Here is a 19,543-nt window from a genome sequence, read left to right as displayed (position 1 = left end):
TGTGCTCTCCACAGGCTCTGGCTCTGATTGAGCTCTACAACGCTCCCGAGGGCCGGTACAAGCAGGACGTTTACCTGCTGCCAAAGAAGATGGGTGAGTGAAGGAGCTGACTTTCCCTGGGGAATCCATGTGCCACCAGTGTCAGAAGAGCTCAAACCTGGGCTGGGAAACACTTCCAGAGGGACAGTGAGTTCAGGAAAGCCAGAGGCAGTGACCTTAAAGTCCGTGGGGGTTATTTGCTTTATCTTTGTTAGTGTTCTGCAGCATGGGAGGCATCCCACATCCTGCAGCCTCCCTTCTCTGGGATTTTCCATGCCCTCCTTGTGCCTTTAGGGGCACATCCAGCCCAGGCTTGGGCTCAGCCCTGCTTTGGGTGAAGGTGAATCTGGGGTGCTGCCCAGCCAGACCTTCCGAGTCACCAGCTGCCCATGTTGTGGTGAGGTGTGGACCCCCTGAGCCCGTGTTCCCTGTCCCATTCCCAGATGAGTATGTGGCCAGTTTGCACCTGCCGTCGTTCGATGCCCACCTGACGGAGCTGACGGACGATCAGGCCAAATACCTGGGACTCAACAAAAATGGGCCTTTCAAACCCAACTACTACAGGTGAGAGCTGCTGGAGCGTGTCCAGAGGAGGCCACAGAGATGCTATGAGGGCTGGAGCCCCTCTGGGGGAGCTGGAAGGCTCCCAAGAGAGCTTAGAGTCCCTTCCAGTGCCTGAAGAGGGCAGGGTTGGATGGAATATTGGGAAGGGACTCTTGGCTGTGAGGGTGGGAAGGCCCTGGCACAGGTGCCCAGAGCAGCTGTGGCTGCCCCTGGATCCCTAGAAGTGTCCAAGGCCAGGCTGGACAGGGCTGGGAGCACCCTGGAACAGTGGAAGGTGTCTCTGCCCGTGGAATGAGATGAGCTTTAAAGTCCGTGCCAGCCCAAACCAGTCTGGAATCCCATGCCTGGGGGATGCCCTTGCCCTGGCACAGCAGCACCTCCCATGTCCCTCACTGTCCCTTCCTTCTCTCCTAGATACTGACAGGACCATTTCCATGAAGGACCAGACCACACAAGGCAACATTTGAGAGATTATTTTTAAAAATCTTTTTTTTTTTTTTTTTTTTTTTTTTTTTTTTTGTTAACCACCACCAGAACCTGTTTTTACATTTTATCTGTGATTTAAAGGTCAGGTTTTCTTTTCTCCCCCTTTTCCATGATCGCATCCCTGTCTGATCTTGCCAGACAACCTGGGATTTGCTTCTTGCTTTCATGTGGCTGAAGCTGCTGATTCCCAGCCCTGGCTCCAGGAGGGGCTTTCCCTTTCCTGCTGGGCCAAGGGCACTTCATTCCTGCAGCAATGGTTTATTTTGGCTTTTATTTTGTATTTTTTCCCACCTTTCCAGCCCACGTTGGTCTCAGCCGGGCTCCCTGTGGATCCGGAGATGCTCTTCTACCTTATCTTCTATTTCTTTGTGTGGATTATCTGCAACTTCTAAATTGCCTTAAAGAGCCCAGTTTTAGCTGCTAGATCCCTGCTCCGGGTGCTTCCTGGGAGCAGAGTGGCCTGCAGGACACCTGGCAAAGGGGGTGACTGTGCCCAAGCCCAGCTCAGGTCCCTGCGCTGAGGTGGCCCAGGTTTGGTGGCCACTGGCCTGGGTTTGGTGGCCACCTGGGTCCAGGGGAGTTCAGTGTTTCAGGGTGCTAATCTGAATCTGGATGGGGGTCGCTTTCCCAGCATTGTCCTCATCTCTCCTAGGTTTTTTAGTTTTGTTTTTTTTTTTTTTAGCCAAACTGCACCTTAATTGAGTTTTAAACTTTTTTTTTTGTTTGTTTATTTGGGTTTTTTTCTTCCTCTTTTCCTTTTTGATCCTCACAGAGATGTTTTAGAGGGCGGGGATTGTTATTAGATGTTCTAAAAAGGAAGCACTGGGGACGTGGCCGCCTTCCCATCTCCCACTGGGAAGTGCTGGGTGGTGTTGAGGGTGTCTGGGGTGGGTTTTGGGGGTGTTTCACTATTTTTTTTGAGCTGGATGCAGAGATGAGCCTTCCCCATAGCCCAGCCCGGCCCCTCTGCTCCCTGTCAGTTTTCCTCACCCTCTCCTGGTGTGTCCTGGATGCTCCCATCACCTCCTCCATGCCCTCTCTGCCGACATTTCCCTTCCCCAGCTTGTGCTGGGGTGTGGGCAGCTCCTTCCAACCCACTGAGGTGTCTCTGGCTCCTGTTCCTTTCCCCACCCAAGGGATGGAAGAAGCTGCTGGCACCTCCTGGATGGTGGAGCTGTTCCTTCCTCCCTTTGCAGGAATCCACCTGGACGGGTCCTTCCCAGTGAATTTGCAGGTTCTGGGGTGTACTGAGCTCCTTGGGGCGCCAGGGGATGGGAGAGGTGCTGAGATCATCCCCCTCCACATCCTCTGACTTCCCACCCAGCCTGGTTCCCCTCTCCCACCCAGCCTGGTCTCCTCCTGGATAGATTTTGGGGATCACCTGCCTCGCTCCCCCACAGATCCCAGGGATCACCTGGGTCCCTTCCACCATCCCCCAGACCTCCCTGGGGACAGCTTAGCAAGCTGGGATGGGCCTTTGTGGGAAGGATAGGGAGCACCCCCCTTCCCTGTGAGTCCCCCATGCCCGGGGGTCCCCGTTCCCACCCGTCCTGGGTGGAATCTCGGCCAAGGGCTCTGTGTCTGTATAAGCCATGCTGAGGGAGCTCGGGGGCAACGGTGGCAGCAGCGGCGGGCCGGGAGCGAGAGGTTTATTTTGTATAGGAATGATTTTTAATGAATGCAATATTAATCCTTGCAGATGAGCAATAAATCATTAAAGTCTAATTAAACTATTAGGAAAAATGAAGCGCTTTTGGTTGTGGGTGGTTTGTTTGGTCCCTTGAGGGGGGACTTTGAGTTGTTTCCGAGCCCAAGGGCAGGGCTGGAATCTCCCTTTGCCTATCTCGGGGTTGGGATTGGGTCCTGCCAGAATTTTCTGAGTGTGGCCACAACTCTGGATTTTGCGGTGTCACCCTCTTTAGAGCCCAACGGGGCACTTTAGCTTGGGCTTTAAACCCGGTCAGGTTCCTTTGTCAGGGTCTGACTCCCCTCTGAGCCCATTAGGTCACCCCCGTTTGGAGTCTGAGTCCCCAGCCCTGTCCCTGGAGCGTTCCTTTGCTCCAGGCCCCTCAGTTTGGGGTCCGAGCCCCCCAGACCCTTCACTGGAGCGTTCCTTTGTTCCTGGCCCGTCAGTTTGGGGTCCGAGCCCCCCAGACCCTTCACTGGAGCGTTCCTTTGTTCCTGGCCCGTCAGTTTGGGGTCTAAGGCCCCCCAGACCCTTCACTGGAGCGTTCCTTTGTTCCTGGCCCCTCAGTTTGGGGTCCGAGCCCCCCCAGACCCTTCACTGGAGCGTTCCTTTGTTCCAGGCCCCCCAGTTTGGGGTCCGAGCCCCCCCAGACCCTTCTCTGGAGCGTTCCTTTGTTCCAGGCCCCTCAGTTTGGGGTCCGAGCCCCCCCAGACCCTTCTCTGGAGCGTTCCTTTGTTCCAGGCCCCTCAGTCTGGGACCTGCCTGTTCCTGCCACTCCCAATATGGCGGCCACCAGCGCCCGGTCCCGCCCCGGGGCGAGGCGGAAGTGCCGCACCCAGCATGGCCGCGCCCAGGGCCGCGCCGCACCCAGCATGGCCACGCGGGGGCGGAGCCCGCCGCCCGGCCGTGTGTCGCGCCGTCCGTGGCCGCCGGGGGCGGGCAGCGCCGGCCGTGACGCGGCCGCCACGGCGGAGCGACGGGGCCGGCGGGCGGAGCTGCATCGCACCCACCGGCGATACCGGCACTCCCCCTGGTGCCACTCCCAACATGGCGGCGGCGCTGCCCCGGCTCTCCCTGCCGCTCCCGCGAGAGGAGGGGGTGAGTCCTCGCGAGAGCTCGGCGCGGCGGAGCGGCCGACATGGAGCTGAGTGGCGGCCCCGGGCCGGGCCCTATCCCGGTCCCGGGGAACAACAAGGGCCGCGGTGGGGCGGCCGCTCCCGGGAGGGGCCGCGACTTGGCCCGGCCGCCGCGCAAGGACTCCGAGGTCAGCGCCGCCGCCGGGAGTGGGGCGGCCTTCCCGGGCGGGGCGGGCCGCGCCGGGCCTCGTCCAGAGCTTGCCCATGGGTGCCGGTGCCCGGGGGCGGTGCCGATGTCCGGTCGGTGCTGGTGCTCGTGGATCGCTGTGGGGGCCGGTGCCTGGGGGTGCCACTGTCTGGCCCTTCCAGCCCTGCCTGGGCACCGCCTTCCCCGGGACCAGCCCAGGACCGGCTCGGCCGCTGGCTCCGGTGCCCCAGTATGGGTCCCAGGGCCGGTCCTGGACCGGCCGCTCCCTCGGTACCGGTTCCCAGCGCAGTGGCCCCGGGCTGTGGAGCCGAGAAGCCTCTCCCTGCCCGGCCTGCTCGGCCCTGGGGCTGCCCGGAGCCTGCCCGGTCTCGGTCAGTGCCGATTTCCCCTTCATCCGTCCATCCATCCCTTCCCCGGGTCCGGGCCGCTGTGACCGGGCTGGGCCGCGAGGGTGGCTCGGTCTGCCGGTCCCAAATGGGAGTGACAGGGCTGGCCCGGGGGTCTCCCAGCCCATCCGGGGGTTTTCTCGGTGTTGCCGGTCGGTACAAGCCCGAGGTGGGGTGCCAGGTCCCGCTGCCGTGCTCGGACCAGGGATGGATCCAGTGAGAGGTGACCAACCCCCCCAGGGCCACCCCGCGGTGCTGGGGTCACCCTGAGCCTTGGGGTCGGAAGGTTGTGTGGAGCTGAGGTGTCCCCGGGCTTTTCCAAAGTGTTTCATTCGTGGGGTGGCCCCAGAGCCGTTCTCTCCCACGGCTTCCTCAGAAAAGTCCTTGGAATGCCAGGGGAGGGATATGAGGGGGAATCTTGGAGAACCTGAGGTGGTTGGAGCTACCCCTCTCTCAGACTCCTGGAATTCAGGATTGTTCTGATGTGGGTCTGCCCCTCTGTCAGGAGTGAGAGCCCCCAAATTTAGGTGAGTTCTGCTTGTGGATTCATTCAGGGGTGAGTGCCCCAGAATTTGTGTGGGTTTGGTTCTGGGTGTGCCCCTTCTTCAGGAATATGTGCCCCAAAATTTGGGACAGTTCTGCTGTGGCTTTGCCCCTCACTCAGGGCTGGGTGTCCCGAGAGCATTCTGGTGTGGGTCTGCCCTGTGCTCAGGAATATGTGGGTCCCAAAATTCTGCTCAGGGTCTGCTCCTCACTCAGAAGTGAGTGCCCCAAAATTTGGGAGAGTTCTGGTGTGGATCTGCCCCTCACTCAGGAGTGGGAGTCCCATAATTCAGGAGAATTCTGCTCAGGGTCTGCCTCTCACTCAGGAGTGGGAGCCCTAAAATTTGAGATGGTTCTTGTATGGTCTGCCCCTCACTCAGAGGTGGGTGAGTATTCTATTCTGGATCCTCCTCGTGCTCAGGAGTGGGAGCCTCATAATTCAGGAGAGTTCTGGTGTGGGTTTGCCCTGTGCTCAGGATCCTGAAATTTGTGAGAGTCTTGCTATGCACCTGCCCCAGTCAGGGCTGGGTGCCCTGAAATGCTGTGGGTCAATGTTCTTGACTTTTGTAAAGGGAGCTGATGATATTTTGTGCTCTAAAGGTTCTCCTGGCTGTTCTTGCAGCTTCTCCAAAGCTGTTTGGAGTTGTTTCATTCTCACTAATCCCATCTGCTGAGACGGCACAGGGAGATACCCCAAATTTTCTCAAATTTGTGTGAAATGGGTGAGCTCTGAGAGCTCCCTGATCTCACAGAACCCTTTCCCTGTGTCCTGCCGTGTTTGTTGTGCTTTGGGGGTGCCGCAGTGGATGCAGCACAGCCTGTGCAGATGTAGGTGGGCTGGCGTTGCCTCGGTAACGTTTGTGCTGCTGCAGGAATGTTTTTGGTCCCTAAACCAGGAAGACCAGCCCTGGATTTGCAGGAGGATGAGGTGAATTGTGAGTGTTTTCAGGGGTTTTGGTTTTCCTGAAATATGCTGTCATGGAACTGATTTTTCCCCTGTGTTTTCAGGGCTATTCAGAGTCGCCAGACCTGGAGTTTGAATATGCAGACACAGATAAATGGACAGCAGAGCTGTCAGGTAAGGAATTCTTCTGTGATGAATCAATTAATCAACGGTCATTTCCTCTCCTGGTAGAATTAAAGGAACTCTGCCAATTCCAGTATCACTTTATTATTATATTTAAATGCTGTATTGATGTTAAAAGGGACAAGATATGTGTAGTTCATATTTTTGGCCTTACACTGGGTGGGGTTTTATTACATTTTGGTATTTTGCTAAAACTGCAGTTCCCAGGGCTGAGTTGCAGCTTAGTGCAGGTTTTTGGAGCTTCTCCTCTTTTGGCAGAGCTGTACAGCTACACAGAGGGGCCAGAGTTCCTGCTCAACCGAAAATGCTTCGAGGAGGACTTCAGGATCCACAGTAAGAGCTGGATCTTTTTCTGGATTCCTCTCCCCTGGGGAGGGACAGGGGTTAATCTTCCTGGAGAAGAGGAGCCTGATGTCAGAGCTCACTGGGATTTGCAGCTACTCCCGAGGGGCAGCTTCGATCTCTGCTCCCTGTGACAGGGACAGGACCCAAGGGAATGGCTGGGGCCGTGCCAGGGCAGGGGCAGGCTGGAGATCAGGGGAAGGTTCTTCCCCAGAGGGTGCTGGCACTGCCCAGGCTCCCCGGGGAATGGGCACAGCCCTGAGGCTGCCAGAGCTCCAGGAGTGTTTGGACAGCTCTCTCAGTGACCCGGTGTGAGATTCTGGGGTGTCCTGTGCAGGGCCAGGAGTTGCCCTCTGTGATCCTTGTGGGTCCCGTGGAGCTCGGGCCATTCCATGCTGCCAGGACTGCTCTAATCCCCTGCTGGACAGCGGGAGCCATGCCTCAGCCCTCACCCATGCCGGGAGCCCTTCCCCCGGCGCTCCTTGGCTCTGCTGTGCCCAGCTGAGGCTGTGCCCAGAGCCCTGCTGTGTTTGCAGTGCGGGACAAGAAGTGGCCGCAGCTGGAGCGGACGCAGCACCGCACGCACGCCATGCGCCTGCTGGACGGGCTGGAGGTCACCGCGCGCGAGAGGCGCCTGCGCGTGGCACGCGCCATCCTCTACGTGGCACAAGGTGACACCGCCCTCCCCCGGGACCCCTGCTAGCTCCATGAAATGGGTTATGTTGTTAATGTATGTATTGTGTAGATTGTACAATAGAGTTGTACGGTTAGATAGGCAGTTGTATGTGCTGTATTGTATATAAGAACTGTTTTATATATAGTGTATTTTTAAATATTTAATAGAGAACTCCTTTATGTTCATAAAGTTTTTATATATATATAAGATATTTAAGATATATATAGGATATAGATGTATAGATATAACATATGTAAGATATATCTAAGATATATATAAGTTATATATAAGATATATATATAGGATAACAATATAAGGTATATCTAAGATATATATAGGATATCAATATAAGATATATAGGTATAACATATATGTAAGATATATCTAATATATATATAAGTTATATATAAGATATATGTAAGATATAGATATAAGATATATCTAAGATATATCTAATATATATAAGTTATATATAATATATATGTAAGATATATATTATATATATAAATATGTATATAAGATATATATAAGATATTTATGAAAGATATAAGGTATCTTTAAAATATATAAGATATAATATATATATAACTTTATAGATAAATCTTTATGTATCTTATAAATGTTTAATACATTTTATATAGTATATATACTATATAATACAGTAGTATTATATACAATATATATGCAATTATATTGTGTATATATGCTATCTAATACAATTATATATATACTATATAATACAATGTATACAATAATACAATTGTATATAATACAATAGGTAGTATAGGCTTTTGTATTATATGTAGTATAATGTATATTGTATTATAATATGTATTGTAGATTATATTGTCCTATGTTTACATTTAGAATACATACTGTAATTATATGTATATACTATATATATGAGACGTAGTACAATATACTTTCCTATCTATAATATATACATAAATATATATAATTATAATATGTATACTACATGTAATGCATAATACAATATAATCTACAATACATATTATATTTAATATACTGTATATTGTATATGATATATTACATATATTACATGGTATGCCTTACATATAATGCATTGTGTATTTATTTATACATTATATATTAAATGCCATATGTATTTAATATATATTGTAAAGATTATATGTAGTTTATGTTACTCATATACATTATACACAATGTGTTATATATATTGTATGTAATATATCAATATATAATGTAATGATTATTTACTATTATAATGAATATATAGTATTAATATGACATGATAATTGCTAATTATTTTAATATATAATATTTTGAAGAGTTTTCATTCCTTGTGGATTCCATTCCACCTGGGATGTCTGGAACCAAGCTGAATCTCATGGAACCAGATAGTTTAGAGCAGTTTGGCCCAAAACGTGGCTGATTGCCCGGTGTTACCCCAGTTCTGCAACCCTGGAATGGGTTACCCAGAGAGGGCAGCTCCATGCCCTGCATGCCAGCTTTTCCCTCAGTTTGAAGGCTGTGCAGTGGTGCTGTGGGAGGGCCCTGGAATGGGTTACCCAGAGAGGGCAGCTCCATGCCCTGCATGCCAGCTTTTCCCTCAGTTTGAAGGCTGTGCAGTGGTGCTGTGGGAGGGCCCTGGAATGGGTTACCCAGAGAGGGCAGCTCCATGCCCTGCATGCCAGCTTTTCCCTCAGTTTGAAGGCAGTGCAGTGGTGCTGTGGGAGGGCCCTGGAATGGGTTACCCAGAGAGGGCAGCTCCATGCCCTGCATGCCAGCTTTTCCCTCAGTTTGAAGGCTGTGCAGTGGTGCTGTGGGAGGGCCCGTGGGGCCGGCATCAGCAGCGTCTCCTCGCAGGCACCTTCGGCGAGTGCAGCTCCGAGGCCGAGGTCCAGGCTTGGATGAGGTACAACATCTTCCTCCTGCTGGAAGTGGGAACCTTCAACGCCTTGGTGGAGCTGCTCAACATGGAGATTGAGTGAGTACTGTGGGAAACACTTCAGGAGTGGCTCTGGAATTCACCAGTGACTCCCTTTGTCCTGAGTGGATGTGTAATGTAGGATTATACCTGATTTCTCCTGAAATTCCCGATGAATCAAAGTGCCTGGCAGCAAACAGGCAGCTCTGCTCGTCCTCATGTGGCTGTGCTGGGAACAGGGAGTTCATGGCAGCAGTGACTGTCACTGGGTTTGGATCTGGCACATGGAGTGCCCATGACAGAGTCTGAATTCCCCCAAATTCTCTCTGAGCTGTTCTCTCTCTGCAGCAACAGCGCAGCCTGTTCCAGTGCCGTGAGGAAACCGGCCATTTCCCTGGCTGACAGCACCGACCTCAGGTATGGAGTGGGAATGGGGGAACCAGGAGGGAGTCCAGGGCTTTCTGGAGGCTTTGGGAGGCTGAGGCAGGCACTGGAAGGGGTCCCAGAGCTGTCCCAGCTCTGAGAGTTTCTGCAGGTGTCCGTCTTGCTCAGCCTGCACAGCAGGAATGGGACAGATTGTGGATATGGAAGCTGTAAAATGTGGGGAAGCAGATTTTTTTTTCTGTTTGGATTTGCAGAGACTTTTCCCCCCAGTGCCTGTGTGCTGGTTTGGAGCAGATACATGTATTGAATTGGATGTGGTCTGGGTTGCTCCAGCTTCTTCCTGAGCCCTGGGTGCTGGCAATGGTTCCATAATTTATCGCTGGCAGGGATTCAGCTGCCCTGATTTTTGCAGGGTGCTGCTGAACATCATGTACCTGATTGTGGAGACTGTGCGCCAGGAGGCCGAGGGGGACAAGCCTGAGTGGAAGAGCATGAGGCAAACCTTCCGAGCAGAGCTGGGTGAGGACCAGGAGCCAGGATAGAGCTGCCAGGGCTGGAGACAGTGACATGGCATTTGGCTCTAGGAGTTGGGTAGTAGTGACTGGCAGCACTGTGTTGGTTTCTGCTCAACTTGTGGGGCAGAGGGAGGTGGGCAGGGGAAGCCATCCAGCCTTTTGTGCTGCTGGGTGCTCTCTCCCCGGGAAAAAAAATGAATATTTGAGCTGTAGTTTCGTCTTAAACACAGAGGTTAGAAATTACAGAGTTTACAAGGCCTTGGAAGGGGAGGGAGAGCTGTCTGGGGTGAGGTGAGGATCTTGGAGCTAATGGGGAGGAGGCTGCAGGAGCTGGTGATGCTGCTGATCAGGGTGAGGCCAGGGATGAGGAGTTCCTGGCTGATGGTGCTGTGTGATTCCAGGAGCCCCCCTGTACAACAATGAGCCCTTCTCTGTCATGCTCTTTGGGATGGTGACCAAATTCTGCAGTGGCCATGCTCCACACTTCCCCATGAAGAAAGTGCTGCTTCTGCTCTGGAAGACTGTGCTGGTAAGGAGAGGCTGTGGGATGTGGGATGTGTGGTTTGAAACTTGGCAGAGGAGGTAATTCTGCTCTCAGAGTTTGCTGTAATTGCTCCATCCTCTTTTTCTGGTGTTCAGTTTTCCATTAAACCCAATCCCAAGTTTTCCTCCACAGAGAAGCATTGGATATTGGTGTCTGGAGTTGGATACTAAGGATAGACCCAAAGCAAGGTCCCTGGCTGGGGAAAGGAGAGCTCTGAGCAGTTGTGGATGCCTGGACATCCTCCTGTCCCTCCTGCCTCTCTCAGTGACAATAGGAGCACAGGACAGGCAGCTTCTATTTGAAACTGGGGAAGGATTTGAGCTCCTCAGGACAAGAGAGACTTCAAGGGGCTGGAGTGTCTCCAGGGAGGAGAACATCACTGGGGAAGGGGCTGGAGTGGCTGAGGGAACTGGGGGCTCAGCCTAGAGAAAAGGAGGCTCAGGGGGGACCTTTTGGCTCTGCACAACTCCCTGACAGGAGGGGACAGAGGCTCAGGGGGGACCTTTTGGCTCTGCACAACTCCCTGACAGGAGGGGACAGCCGGGGGGGATCAGGCTCTGGTCCCAGGGAACAGCGACAGGGCAGAGAAAATGACATCAAGCTGTGCCAGGGGTGGTTTAGGTTGGATATTGGGAAGTTTTTTTCATGGAAAGAGTGGTCAGGCATTGGCACAGGCTGCCCAGGACAATGTTGGAGTCACCATCCTCAGGTGGATTTAAAGGACACACAGATGTCCTGGTGCCATGGATTGCTGGTGGCCTTGGCAGTGCTGTGGGAGCAGTTGGACTTGATGATCTCAGAGGGCTTTTCCAACCTGAAGAATTCTGTCATCCTACAAAGTGGATTTGGAAGGGGCCGGTGTAGATTCCCCTGGAGCTCCCCTGTGCCATGCTCAGCATGCTGTGGTGTCCCTTGCAGTGCACCCTGGGAGGGTTTGAGGAGCTGCAGAGCATGAAGGCAGAGAAGAGGGAGATGCTGGGCCTACCCCCCCTGCCCGAGGACAGCATCCAGGTGATCCGCAACATGCGGGCGGCCTCCCCGCCCGCCTCCGCCTCCGACCTCATCGAGCAGCAGCAGAAACGCGGCCGGAGGGAGCACAAGGTGGGGACGGGGACATTAAAGAGGGCACTGCCAGGCTCTGGGCTTCTTTTTGGGACATTCCCTTCCTGCTCTCCCTGCTCCAGGCCCTCATTAAACAGGATAACCTTGATGCCTTCAACGAGCGGGATCCATACAAAGCTGATGATTCCCGTGAGGAGGAAGAGGAAAATGATGATGACAACAGCCTGGAGGGAGAGACCTTCCCCCTGGAACGAGATGAAGTGATGCCCCCCCCTACCCAGCACCCCCCCAGCGACCGCATCACCTGCCCCAAAGGGCTGCCCTGGGCCCCCAAGGTCCGGTGAGTCCGGGGTCTCCCTGCTGGGAGAACTGGAGCAGGGTCAGGGAAGCGGAGGCTGTTGGATGTTGGGAATCTCAGCAGGAATGTAGGGAAGGTGTTTGGGATGGGGGGGGTCACTTTGATGGCTGTTTTCTTGTGGGCTGACCTTTACCTGACCACAAGGGTTTTCCCTGTGCCTGGGCTGTGCCTTTCCCTGTGCCTGGCTGGGCATCTTCCAGGTGCTCTCAAAGGTGTGACTCTTGTCCCTTTGCTGCAGGGAGAAGGACATTGAGATGTTCCTGGAGTCCAGCCGCAGCAAATTCATCGGCTACACGCTGGGCAGGTGGGTGCAGAGTCAGCCCAGTGCTGCTATTACTGGGGACCTGTGGGAGAGGCCAATTTGGGGGCTGCTTTTGTCTCAACATGGCAGCAGGGAAGGCCTTGGCTGGCTGGTCTGTAGCTTCATCCCTGGGTGGTCTCTGCCCCACCCCTGGCTGCTCAGCCCTGCTCCCAGCCTGGCTCTTTCCCTCCTCCAGTGACACCAACACCGTGGTGGGCTTGCCCAGGCCCATCCATGAGAGCATCCGCACCCTGAAGCTGGTGAGTTGAGGAATTCCTCCAGCCCCTGCTGCTCTGTGGGTGCCCCTTGCCCATCTCCCTGCTCCCATCACAACTCAGGGTGGATTTTCCTGACCAGTTTCCCCTTCCTCCACCTAGTGATGGGAGAGCAGCCTTTTGCTTTCATCTCACCCTGGACTCACAGATTGTCTGAGCCCCTTCCTTAGGGGGCTTCATCCCTTCCTTAGGGGGCTCCATCTCTTCCTTAAGGAGCTCCATCCCTTTCTTAGGGACTTCCATCCCTTCCTTAGGAGGCTTCATCCCTTCCTTAGGGGGCTCCATCCCTTTCTTAGGGGTTCCATCCCTTCCTTAGGAGGCTTCATCCCTTCCCCAGGGGATTCCATCCCTTCCTTAGGCGCTTCCATCCCTTCCTTAAGGGATTACATCCATTCCTTAGGGAGTTCCATCCCTTTCTTAGGAGGCTCCATCCCTTCCTCAGGGGATTCCATCTCTTCCTTAGGGGGCTCTATCCATTCCTTAAGTGGTTCCATCCCTTCCTTAGGGAATTTTATCTGTCCATGTCTTCATCCCTTTTCTACTGGCCTTGTCTCAGACCAGCAGCTCCCGCCCTGCACATCTACCCAGGTCACCCCTGGGACAGGGATCTGGGAGGGATGGAACAGGGTGGTGGGAGCAGGCTGGGGCTGGGGGCAGCACTGGGGAACCACAGTGACCCCACCCTGTCCCCCTGCAGCACAAGTACACATCCATTGCTGAGGTGCAGGTGCACATGGAAGAGGAGTACCTGCGCTCCCCGCTCTCTGGAGTGAGTGTGGGGATGGGATGGGATAATGGGATGGGATGGGATGGAGATCCTGGGCTGGGAGCTGGGGGTACTTGGTCCTGCCAGGTTGTTTGGCAGGGCTGAGGGGTTAGTTTTGCTGGGGCGGGGTTTCTCTGGGGCAGAGGGGGTTGGGGCAGGAGTTGGGGGGTATCCTGCCCTTGGGTTCAGGCTCCATGGTGCTGGTGGCAGCTCTTGGGCTGAGGTTTTCTGGTCTTTCCTGGCACCAGGGGGAAGAGGAGGTGGAGCAAGTCCCTGCAGAGATCCTGTACCAGGGCCTGCTGCCCAGCCTGCCCCAGTACATGGTGAGCTGGGGAACACTGGGATCCCCTGGATCAGTCCCTTTCCAGTGTGCATCCCAAGTTTTCACCCCCTGTCCCTGCCCTGTTCCTCCCTCCTGCAGTGGGGAAAGGGCCTGCTGCCAGTCCCCTGCAGCTCCCATTCCCCCTCCATCTCTCCCTTCTTCCCAGATTGCTCTGCTGAAGATCCTCTTGGCTGCAGCCCCCACCTCCAAAGCCAAGACAGACTCCATCAACATCCTGGCAGATGTCCTGCCCGAGGAGATGCCGTGAGTGGCTGTGCAGCAGAGGAGCTGGCTGGGGGTGGGAAGGGAAGGAGTGATGGGAGGGAGCTGGGGGAGTGACCTGGTGTGGGCTGGGGCTCCTTGGGGGACGTGACCCTGCTCTGCCCTGGATTGTACCCCGCAGGAACTGGTGGCCTCCTGCAGCAGGAGCAGTTGGACTCGATGCTCTCAGAGGGTTTTTCCAACCTGAATGATTCTGTGATCCTGCAAAGTGGGTGTGGGAAGGGCAGGTGTAGATGCCCCTGGAGCCCCCCATGCTCAGCATGCTGTGGTCTCCCTTGCAGTGCACCCTGGGAAGGTTTGAGGAATCATGGAATGTTTTGGGTGGGAAGGGACCTTAAAACTCATCCAGTTCCACCCCCTGCCATTGGCAGGGACACCTTCCACTAGACCAGGTTGGGCTTGGACACTTCTGGAGATGGGGCAGCCACAGCTTCCCTGGACAAGCTGTGTCACCCTGAGAGGGAAGAATTCCTCCTGACACTGTCCCTCTGTGTCCCCCAGGACCACTGTGCTGCAGAGCATGAAGCTGGGCGTGGATGTCAATCGGCACAAGGAGATCATCGTCAAAGCCATCTCTGCTGTGCTGCTGCTCCTGCTCAAACACTTCAAGCTCAACCACATCTACCAGGTGAGGTGGTCCAGCAGTGCCCACGGGTCTTTGGGCATGGCAGGACCCCGAGTGGGTCCCTGTTCACTCACGTTTCTCCTCCCCAGTTTGAGTACATGGCCCAGCACCTGGTCTTTGCCAACTGCATCCCACTCATCCTCAAGTTCTTCAATCAGAACATCATGTCCTACATCACTGCCAAGAACAGGTGAGGAGAAGGCTGCCCACCTGCATTTCTGGGGGATGTGGGGACGGGTCCCTGTTTCTTTGGCCTCTCTGCAATCCCTCCCTGGCAGTGGCTCAGGCTCAGGCAGAGCTGGAAAGTTCCCACCACAGCCCATCTGCAGTGTGTGGGAAGTGGGGGCTGCATTGCCCCCAGGCCAGGGGGGATCTGGGGGAACAGCACGAGCACCCCTCTCCTTCCTGCAGCATCTCCGTGCTGGACTACCCCTACTGTGTTGTGCATGAGCTGCCGGAGCTGACGGCAGAGAGCCTGGTGAGTCCTCCTGCTGTGACAGTCCTGGCACCTGGGGTGCTGCCCGGGGGAATTCGGGATGCAGGGAGGCAGCAGGACTCCAGCACCCAGCCCCTGCACCCTCAGCTCTCCTGTGCTCAGCCCCGGGGGTTCTGGGGAGGGGGATGGGGGTGGCCGGTGTCTGCTGGGATGGAGCGCGTCCAGAGAGGGGAACAGATTGGGGGAAGGGGCTGGAGCACCAGGAGTGGCTGAGGGAGCTGAGGGGATTCAGCCTGGAGAAACAGAGACTCAGGGGAACCTTCTGGCTCTGCAAACTCCCTGACAGGAGGGTGGAGCTGGAGGTTCAGGTTTTGGTCCCAGGGAACAAGGGACAGGACAAGAGCAAATGGCCTCAAGCTGTGCCAGGGGAAGTTCAGGTTGGATATTGGAGAGAAATTCTTTGTGAAGAGGATGGTCAGGCACTGGTACAGGCTGGCCAGGGCAGTGTTGGAGTCACCATCCTTGGAAGTGTTCAGAAAATGTGTGGGTGTTCATGTGGCACTTGAGGACAGGGATTACTGGTGGCCTTGGCAGTGCTGGGGGAACAGTTGGACTTGATGATCTCAGAGGGCTTTCCCAATCTTAACAATTCCATGATTGGAGGATTCCATGCCCACATGCTGTGCTGTCCCCTTGTCCAATGGCTCCTCAGATCACCCCAGCCTCTCCACATCCCCCCTCCAATCCCTTGCCTGACCCTGCCTCTCCTTCCCCACAGGAAGCTGGAGACAACAACCAGTTCTGCTGGCGGAACCTCTTCTCCTGCATAAACCTCCTGCGCATCCTGAACAAGCTGACCAAGTGGAAGCATTCCCGCACCATGGTGAGCGCTGGGAATGTTCTGGAGCTCAGTGTTGTCCAGGCACCTGCACTGGGGATTACCTGGGACAACCCAAGACTTGAGTAGGGGGTTGGAGGAGGGGTTGGCCCAGGGATCCATCCCAGCTGGATCTGGGAATGTTCTGGCAGATGCTGGTGGTGTTCAAGTCGGCGCCGATCCTGAAGCGGGCTCTGAAGGTGAAGCAGGCCATGATGCAGCTCTACGTGCTGAAGCTGCTCAAGGTGCAGACCAAGTACCTGGGCAGGCAGTGGAGGAAGAGCAACATGAAAACCATGTCAGCCATCTACCAGAAAGTGCGGCACCGCCTCAACGACGACTGGGCCTATGGCAACGGTACATCCTGGCATCCCTGGCATCCCTGGCGTCCCCAGCCCTCCTGCTCCAGGGTCTCTGGCTTCCCTGGCATCCCCAGCCCTCCTGCTCCAGGGTCTGTGCCCCAAGCTCACCCTTTGCTGCCTGGAGCTTGGGCAGGTGTGCTGGGTTGACCTTGGTGGACCTTGGCTGGTTGAGCTTGACCAGGTGCCCACTGAGCTGCTCTATCCTTTCCCAGCTGGACAGGGCAGAGAAAATCAGCTGGGAAATGACTTGTAGGTTGAAATAAGATAAATTAGTAGAGCAAGAGCAGAAAAAAAATAGGTTTGTCTCTGCTTCCCATCAGCAAGTGATGTTCAGCCACTTTGGGGAAGCAGAGCCAGAATGATGGTGGGTTCCCAGAACCTTCCCAGCTCCCACTGCAAAGCCCAGCAGGACTCCTGTGGGAAAACATTCCAGCTGAGCCAGACACAGTCCAGCAGGTCTGGGGTGTGGGAGGGATTTTGGGTCGTGACATTGCAGGGATCAGGGCTCTGCCGGGGTGTCAAGTCTGGGTTGAAAACCTTTTTGGCATAAATTGGGCTGGAACAGCAGGTTTGGTGCCTCCCCAGGAGAGTACAGGTGCCCCAGTGGGGTGTCTCCTTCCCACCATCAGAATGTGGGAGGTGGGACAGGGTGGCATTGCAGTTTCAGGGGTTTTGTTTTGTCCCAGGAACGTCCTTTGGGGTATACCAGCATTTCCTAGTGCTGAGGCAAGTGGGGACAAAGGGAGCCCCCATTCCTGGCTTCATTTTGGTTGTTTCCCTGTGGTGGGGATGCTGGAAGTGGTGGTGGAGCTGTTGGTGCCTCCTGGCTCTGTGCTTTGTTTGACTATGAAGGCCTTTCCCAAGTGGGAGGGGGCTGGGGGTGTGTGGGTTGTTGTGAGGAGACAGAACCAAAGGATATTCCAGACCCTAGGACATCATGCTCAGGATATAAAGGGTGGGGGGGGGGTGGAAGGAGGAATTGGGGAATGTTGGGAGTGATGGTGTTTGTCATCCAAGTCACCATTCCCTGGGATAGGGCCCTGTTCTCCTGAAGGTGCTGAACACCTGCCTGCTCATGGGAAGTGGGGAATTGATTCCTTGCTTTTCTTTCCTTGTGCTGCACAGCTTTTGCTTTCTTTATTAAGAGTCTTTGTCCTAACCCAGCAGTTTTCCAGCTTTTACCCTCTGATAGTTCCCTGCTCCTGCTGGTGGGGGAACGAGCAAGCAGCCGCATGGGGCTCAGTCTGGCTGGGGTTGCACCCCCACACCGAGGGCTTTGGGCTGGCTGAGGAGTCCCCAGCTCTGCTCTGACCCCTCTCATCCCTGTTCCCAGACCTGGATGCCCGTCCCTGGGACTTCCAGGCAGAGGAGTGTGCCCTGCGTGCCAGCATCGAGCGCTTCAACTCACGGCGCTACGACCGCGCCCACGGCAACCCCGACTTCGTGCCCGTGGATAACTGCCTGCAGAGCGTGCTGGGCCAGCGGGTGGAGCTGCCTGAGGACTTCCAGCTCAACTACGACCTCTGGCTGGAGAGGGAGGTCTTCTCCCGGCCCATCTCCTGGGAGGAGCTGCTGCAGTGATGGACACAGGGAGGCAGGATGGGTTGCTTGGAGAGCTCGAGGCCCGTGGGGCAGGGCAGCGAGGTTTGGGGGGTCTCTGGGTGGCTGTGCTGTTGTGGTGGGCTTGGGAAGAGGATGGAGCTGAGACCACATCCTGCCCCTCTGCTTCCTTCCAGGCTCATCCCAAAGCTGAGGGTGCCCTGGGGGTTTCCTGTTTGGGGGGGGATCTCTGCCCACCCCATGTGATGCTTCCAGAGGCACCCCCTTCTCGTGCCCCCCAGCCAGGAGGGGGGAGCAGGTGGCAGTGTGGGGGTGGGGTCCTTGGGTGGGACACCAGGCTGGCCCTGCCCAGCCCCTCTGGGGGTCAGGGGGCCTGTGGGGGCTTCAGGGGCTGGGGTGGCCTCCCCTCACCCCACAAGGGGTGCAGGAGCTGTACATATATTATATATATTTGGTGATACCTCTGCCCTGAGCGTGGCTGGGCTCTGTCCATGTCCCTTTCCCTCCTGCCTGGTGTTGGGCTGGGATGAGAGTTCCTCATCCCATGTCCTTGTCCCCACTCATCCCTCAAACCCCAGGGGGTCCTCCCCAGCAGGTTTAATCTTACCTTGCACCCAGGTCTATTGGCTGGGGGGAACAGGTTCTCTCACAGGCTGTCCCTTCTTTCCCTGTCCCGTTCACTGAACCCTCCCCCAGCTCTGTGCTGGGATTTCTGACACCACTGTGGTGTTACCACTGGGATTTTCCTTGGTCCCTGCTTCCAGCAGAGGATCCTGACTCCAAATCCTGCCAGAGCTCAGCTTTGCACATTGCCTGGCATCAGTTTCCCTGGCAGAGGGGCAGCAGCAGCCCTGGGGAATGAAATCCCAGGGGATTCACCCTGATTTGAGGCAGGGCTTTGCAGAGGTGCTTGTGGGCAGAGGGAGCCTGGGACAGCACCAGTTCCACCCCATCACTTGCTGGGATTCTGAGCCTGTGGAGCTCCAGGAGTGAATCCTGCTGTGGGGATGCTCAGCCCCAGGCCTGGAAGGAGCAAATTCAGCCTTATGAGCCATCAGAGCAGTTCTGTGGGCTCAGCATGGATGGTAACATGCCCTTAATCTGTGCCTGGAGCTGTCCCCATCATGCCCACTTCCCCTCAGCCAGAGGTGACATTGAGCTGGAGCCCTGGATCTGTCTGGATGCCCAATGCTGCACACTGGCCCTGTGGGCAGACAGAGCCAGGGTCTGGATGGGCCTCCAGGAGAGGCACAGAGAAGGAGATGCTGCCCTGGCTTGGTTTAATGATGAGTGAAACTCCTCCAGAAATCCCTGCTCACCCTGCTCCTCACCCCTGGTAATGCTCAGGACGCTGCAAACGCACACAGCAAAGCTCCCTCAGCTCCATCAGCACCACTTTGCACCCCAATAAACCCCTAAATGTGGTTTAGAGGGAAACACCGTGGTGCTGCTGGGCTGGGATGGTCCCAGAGGGTTTTTCCAGCCCCAAGGACTGCAGCACTCTGATTGTGGCTGGGCTGTTCAGCAGCCCAAACCTCGTCCCTCCTCCCATATTCCAAGGGAGCATCAGGTCCTGCCAAAGCCCAGCTCTCAGTGGGACACAAATGGATTTTATCCTCCCTAGGACAGAGGTTTTTAATGGGGATTTCTGGGGCACTTTGGATTTTCTTACTGCCCTCCTCAACCACAGAGCACTGCTGGATGTGCCCCCAGGGTCCTGCCAGGGCTGTACCCACCTCTGGCACCCACCTGGGTGCCTTCAGCACCATCCTGCCCTCAAGCTCCATTCCCAGCACCAAAACAGGCCTGAGGAGCCTGTTGGGAGTCTCCATCCCCAGCCCCCTGGCTTCATAGAGCTGCTGGAGCCATAA

At 55.2% G+C, this 19,543-nt stretch overlaps 2 protein-coding genes across 5 annotated transcripts in view; both read left to right on the top strand.

Annotated features, from left to right (window-relative positions):
• Positions 1–2,836, top strand: part of AHCYL1 (adenosylhomocysteinase like 1) — a 29,257-nt gene extending 26,421 nt beyond the window's left edge. Inside the window, exons 15-17 of one of the 2 annotated variants that reach the window (XM_059867535.1) lie at positions 15–93; positions 483–603; positions 1,018–2,836. In XM_059867535.1, the coding sequence (XP_059723518.1) occupies positions 15–93; positions 483–603; positions 1,018–1,024 (207 nt within the window). In that variant the 3' untranslated portion in view covers positions 1,025–2,836. Of the gene's footprint in view, positions 1–14; positions 94–482; positions 608–1,017 lie in introns of those variants that run through there. The other variant, XM_059867536.1, reaches the window with a different exon arrangement.
• A 913-nt stretch (positions 2,837–3,749) lies between these two features.
• STRIP1 (striatin interacting protein 1) lies at positions 3,750–18,137 on the top strand. 3 transcript variants are annotated; one of them, XM_059867593.1, is made up of 21 exons: positions 3,750–3,874; positions 5,998–6,067; positions 6,335–6,409; positions 6,955–7,089; positions 8,943–9,063; positions 9,352–9,420; positions 9,800–9,906; positions 10,304–10,431; positions 11,365–11,547; positions 11,631–11,848; positions 12,105–12,170; positions 12,364–12,427; positions 13,140–13,211; positions 13,457–13,531; positions 13,697–13,794; positions 14,314–14,440; positions 14,527–14,627; positions 14,849–14,915; positions 15,652–15,756; positions 15,903–16,107; positions 17,446–18,137. In XM_059867593.1, the coding sequence occupies exons 1-21, from the start codon at positions 3,824–3,826 to the stop codon at positions 17,691–17,693; spliced, it is 2,385 nt and encodes a 794-aa protein (XP_059723576.1). In that variant the 5' UTR covers positions 3,750–3,823; the 3' UTR covers positions 17,694–18,137. The 3 variants fall into 3 exon arrangements, with proteins under 3 accessions (XP_059723576.1, XP_059723575.1, XP_059723574.1); XM_059867592.1 differs by lacking the exon at positions 3,750–3,874 and adding an exon at positions 3,885–4,040; XM_059867591.1 differs by lacking the exon at positions 3,750–3,874 and adding an exon at positions 4,102–4,431.
• Positions 18,138–19,543: the final 1,406 nt, after the last annotated feature.

The sequence above is a fragment of the Haemorhous mexicanus genome, chromosome 25 (genome assembly GCF_027477595.1).
Source record: "Haemorhous mexicanus isolate bHaeMex1 chromosome 25, bHaeMex1.pri, whole genome shotgun sequence".
NCBI lineage: Eukaryota > Metazoa > Chordata > Aves > Passeriformes > Fringillidae > Haemorhous > Haemorhous mexicanus.
This window is presented reverse-complemented; position numbering and strand designations above follow the sequence as displayed.

Excerpts from the sequence above, each read along its gene's own strand:
- STRIP1 (XM_059867591.1), top strand. The coding sequence starts at position 4,117 with ATGGGTGCCGGTGCCCGGGGGCGGTGCCGATGTCCGGTCGGTGCTGGT. Across the intron at positions 11,548-11,630 it reads GCGGCCGGAGGGAGCACAAG|GCCCTCATTAAACAGGATAA; the intron begins GTGGGGACGGGG and ends TCCCTGCTCCAG. Across the intron at positions 13,795-14,313 it reads GTCCTGCCCGAGGAGATGCC|GACCACTGTGCTGCAGAGCA; the intron begins GTGAGTGGCTGT and ends TGTGTCCCCCAG.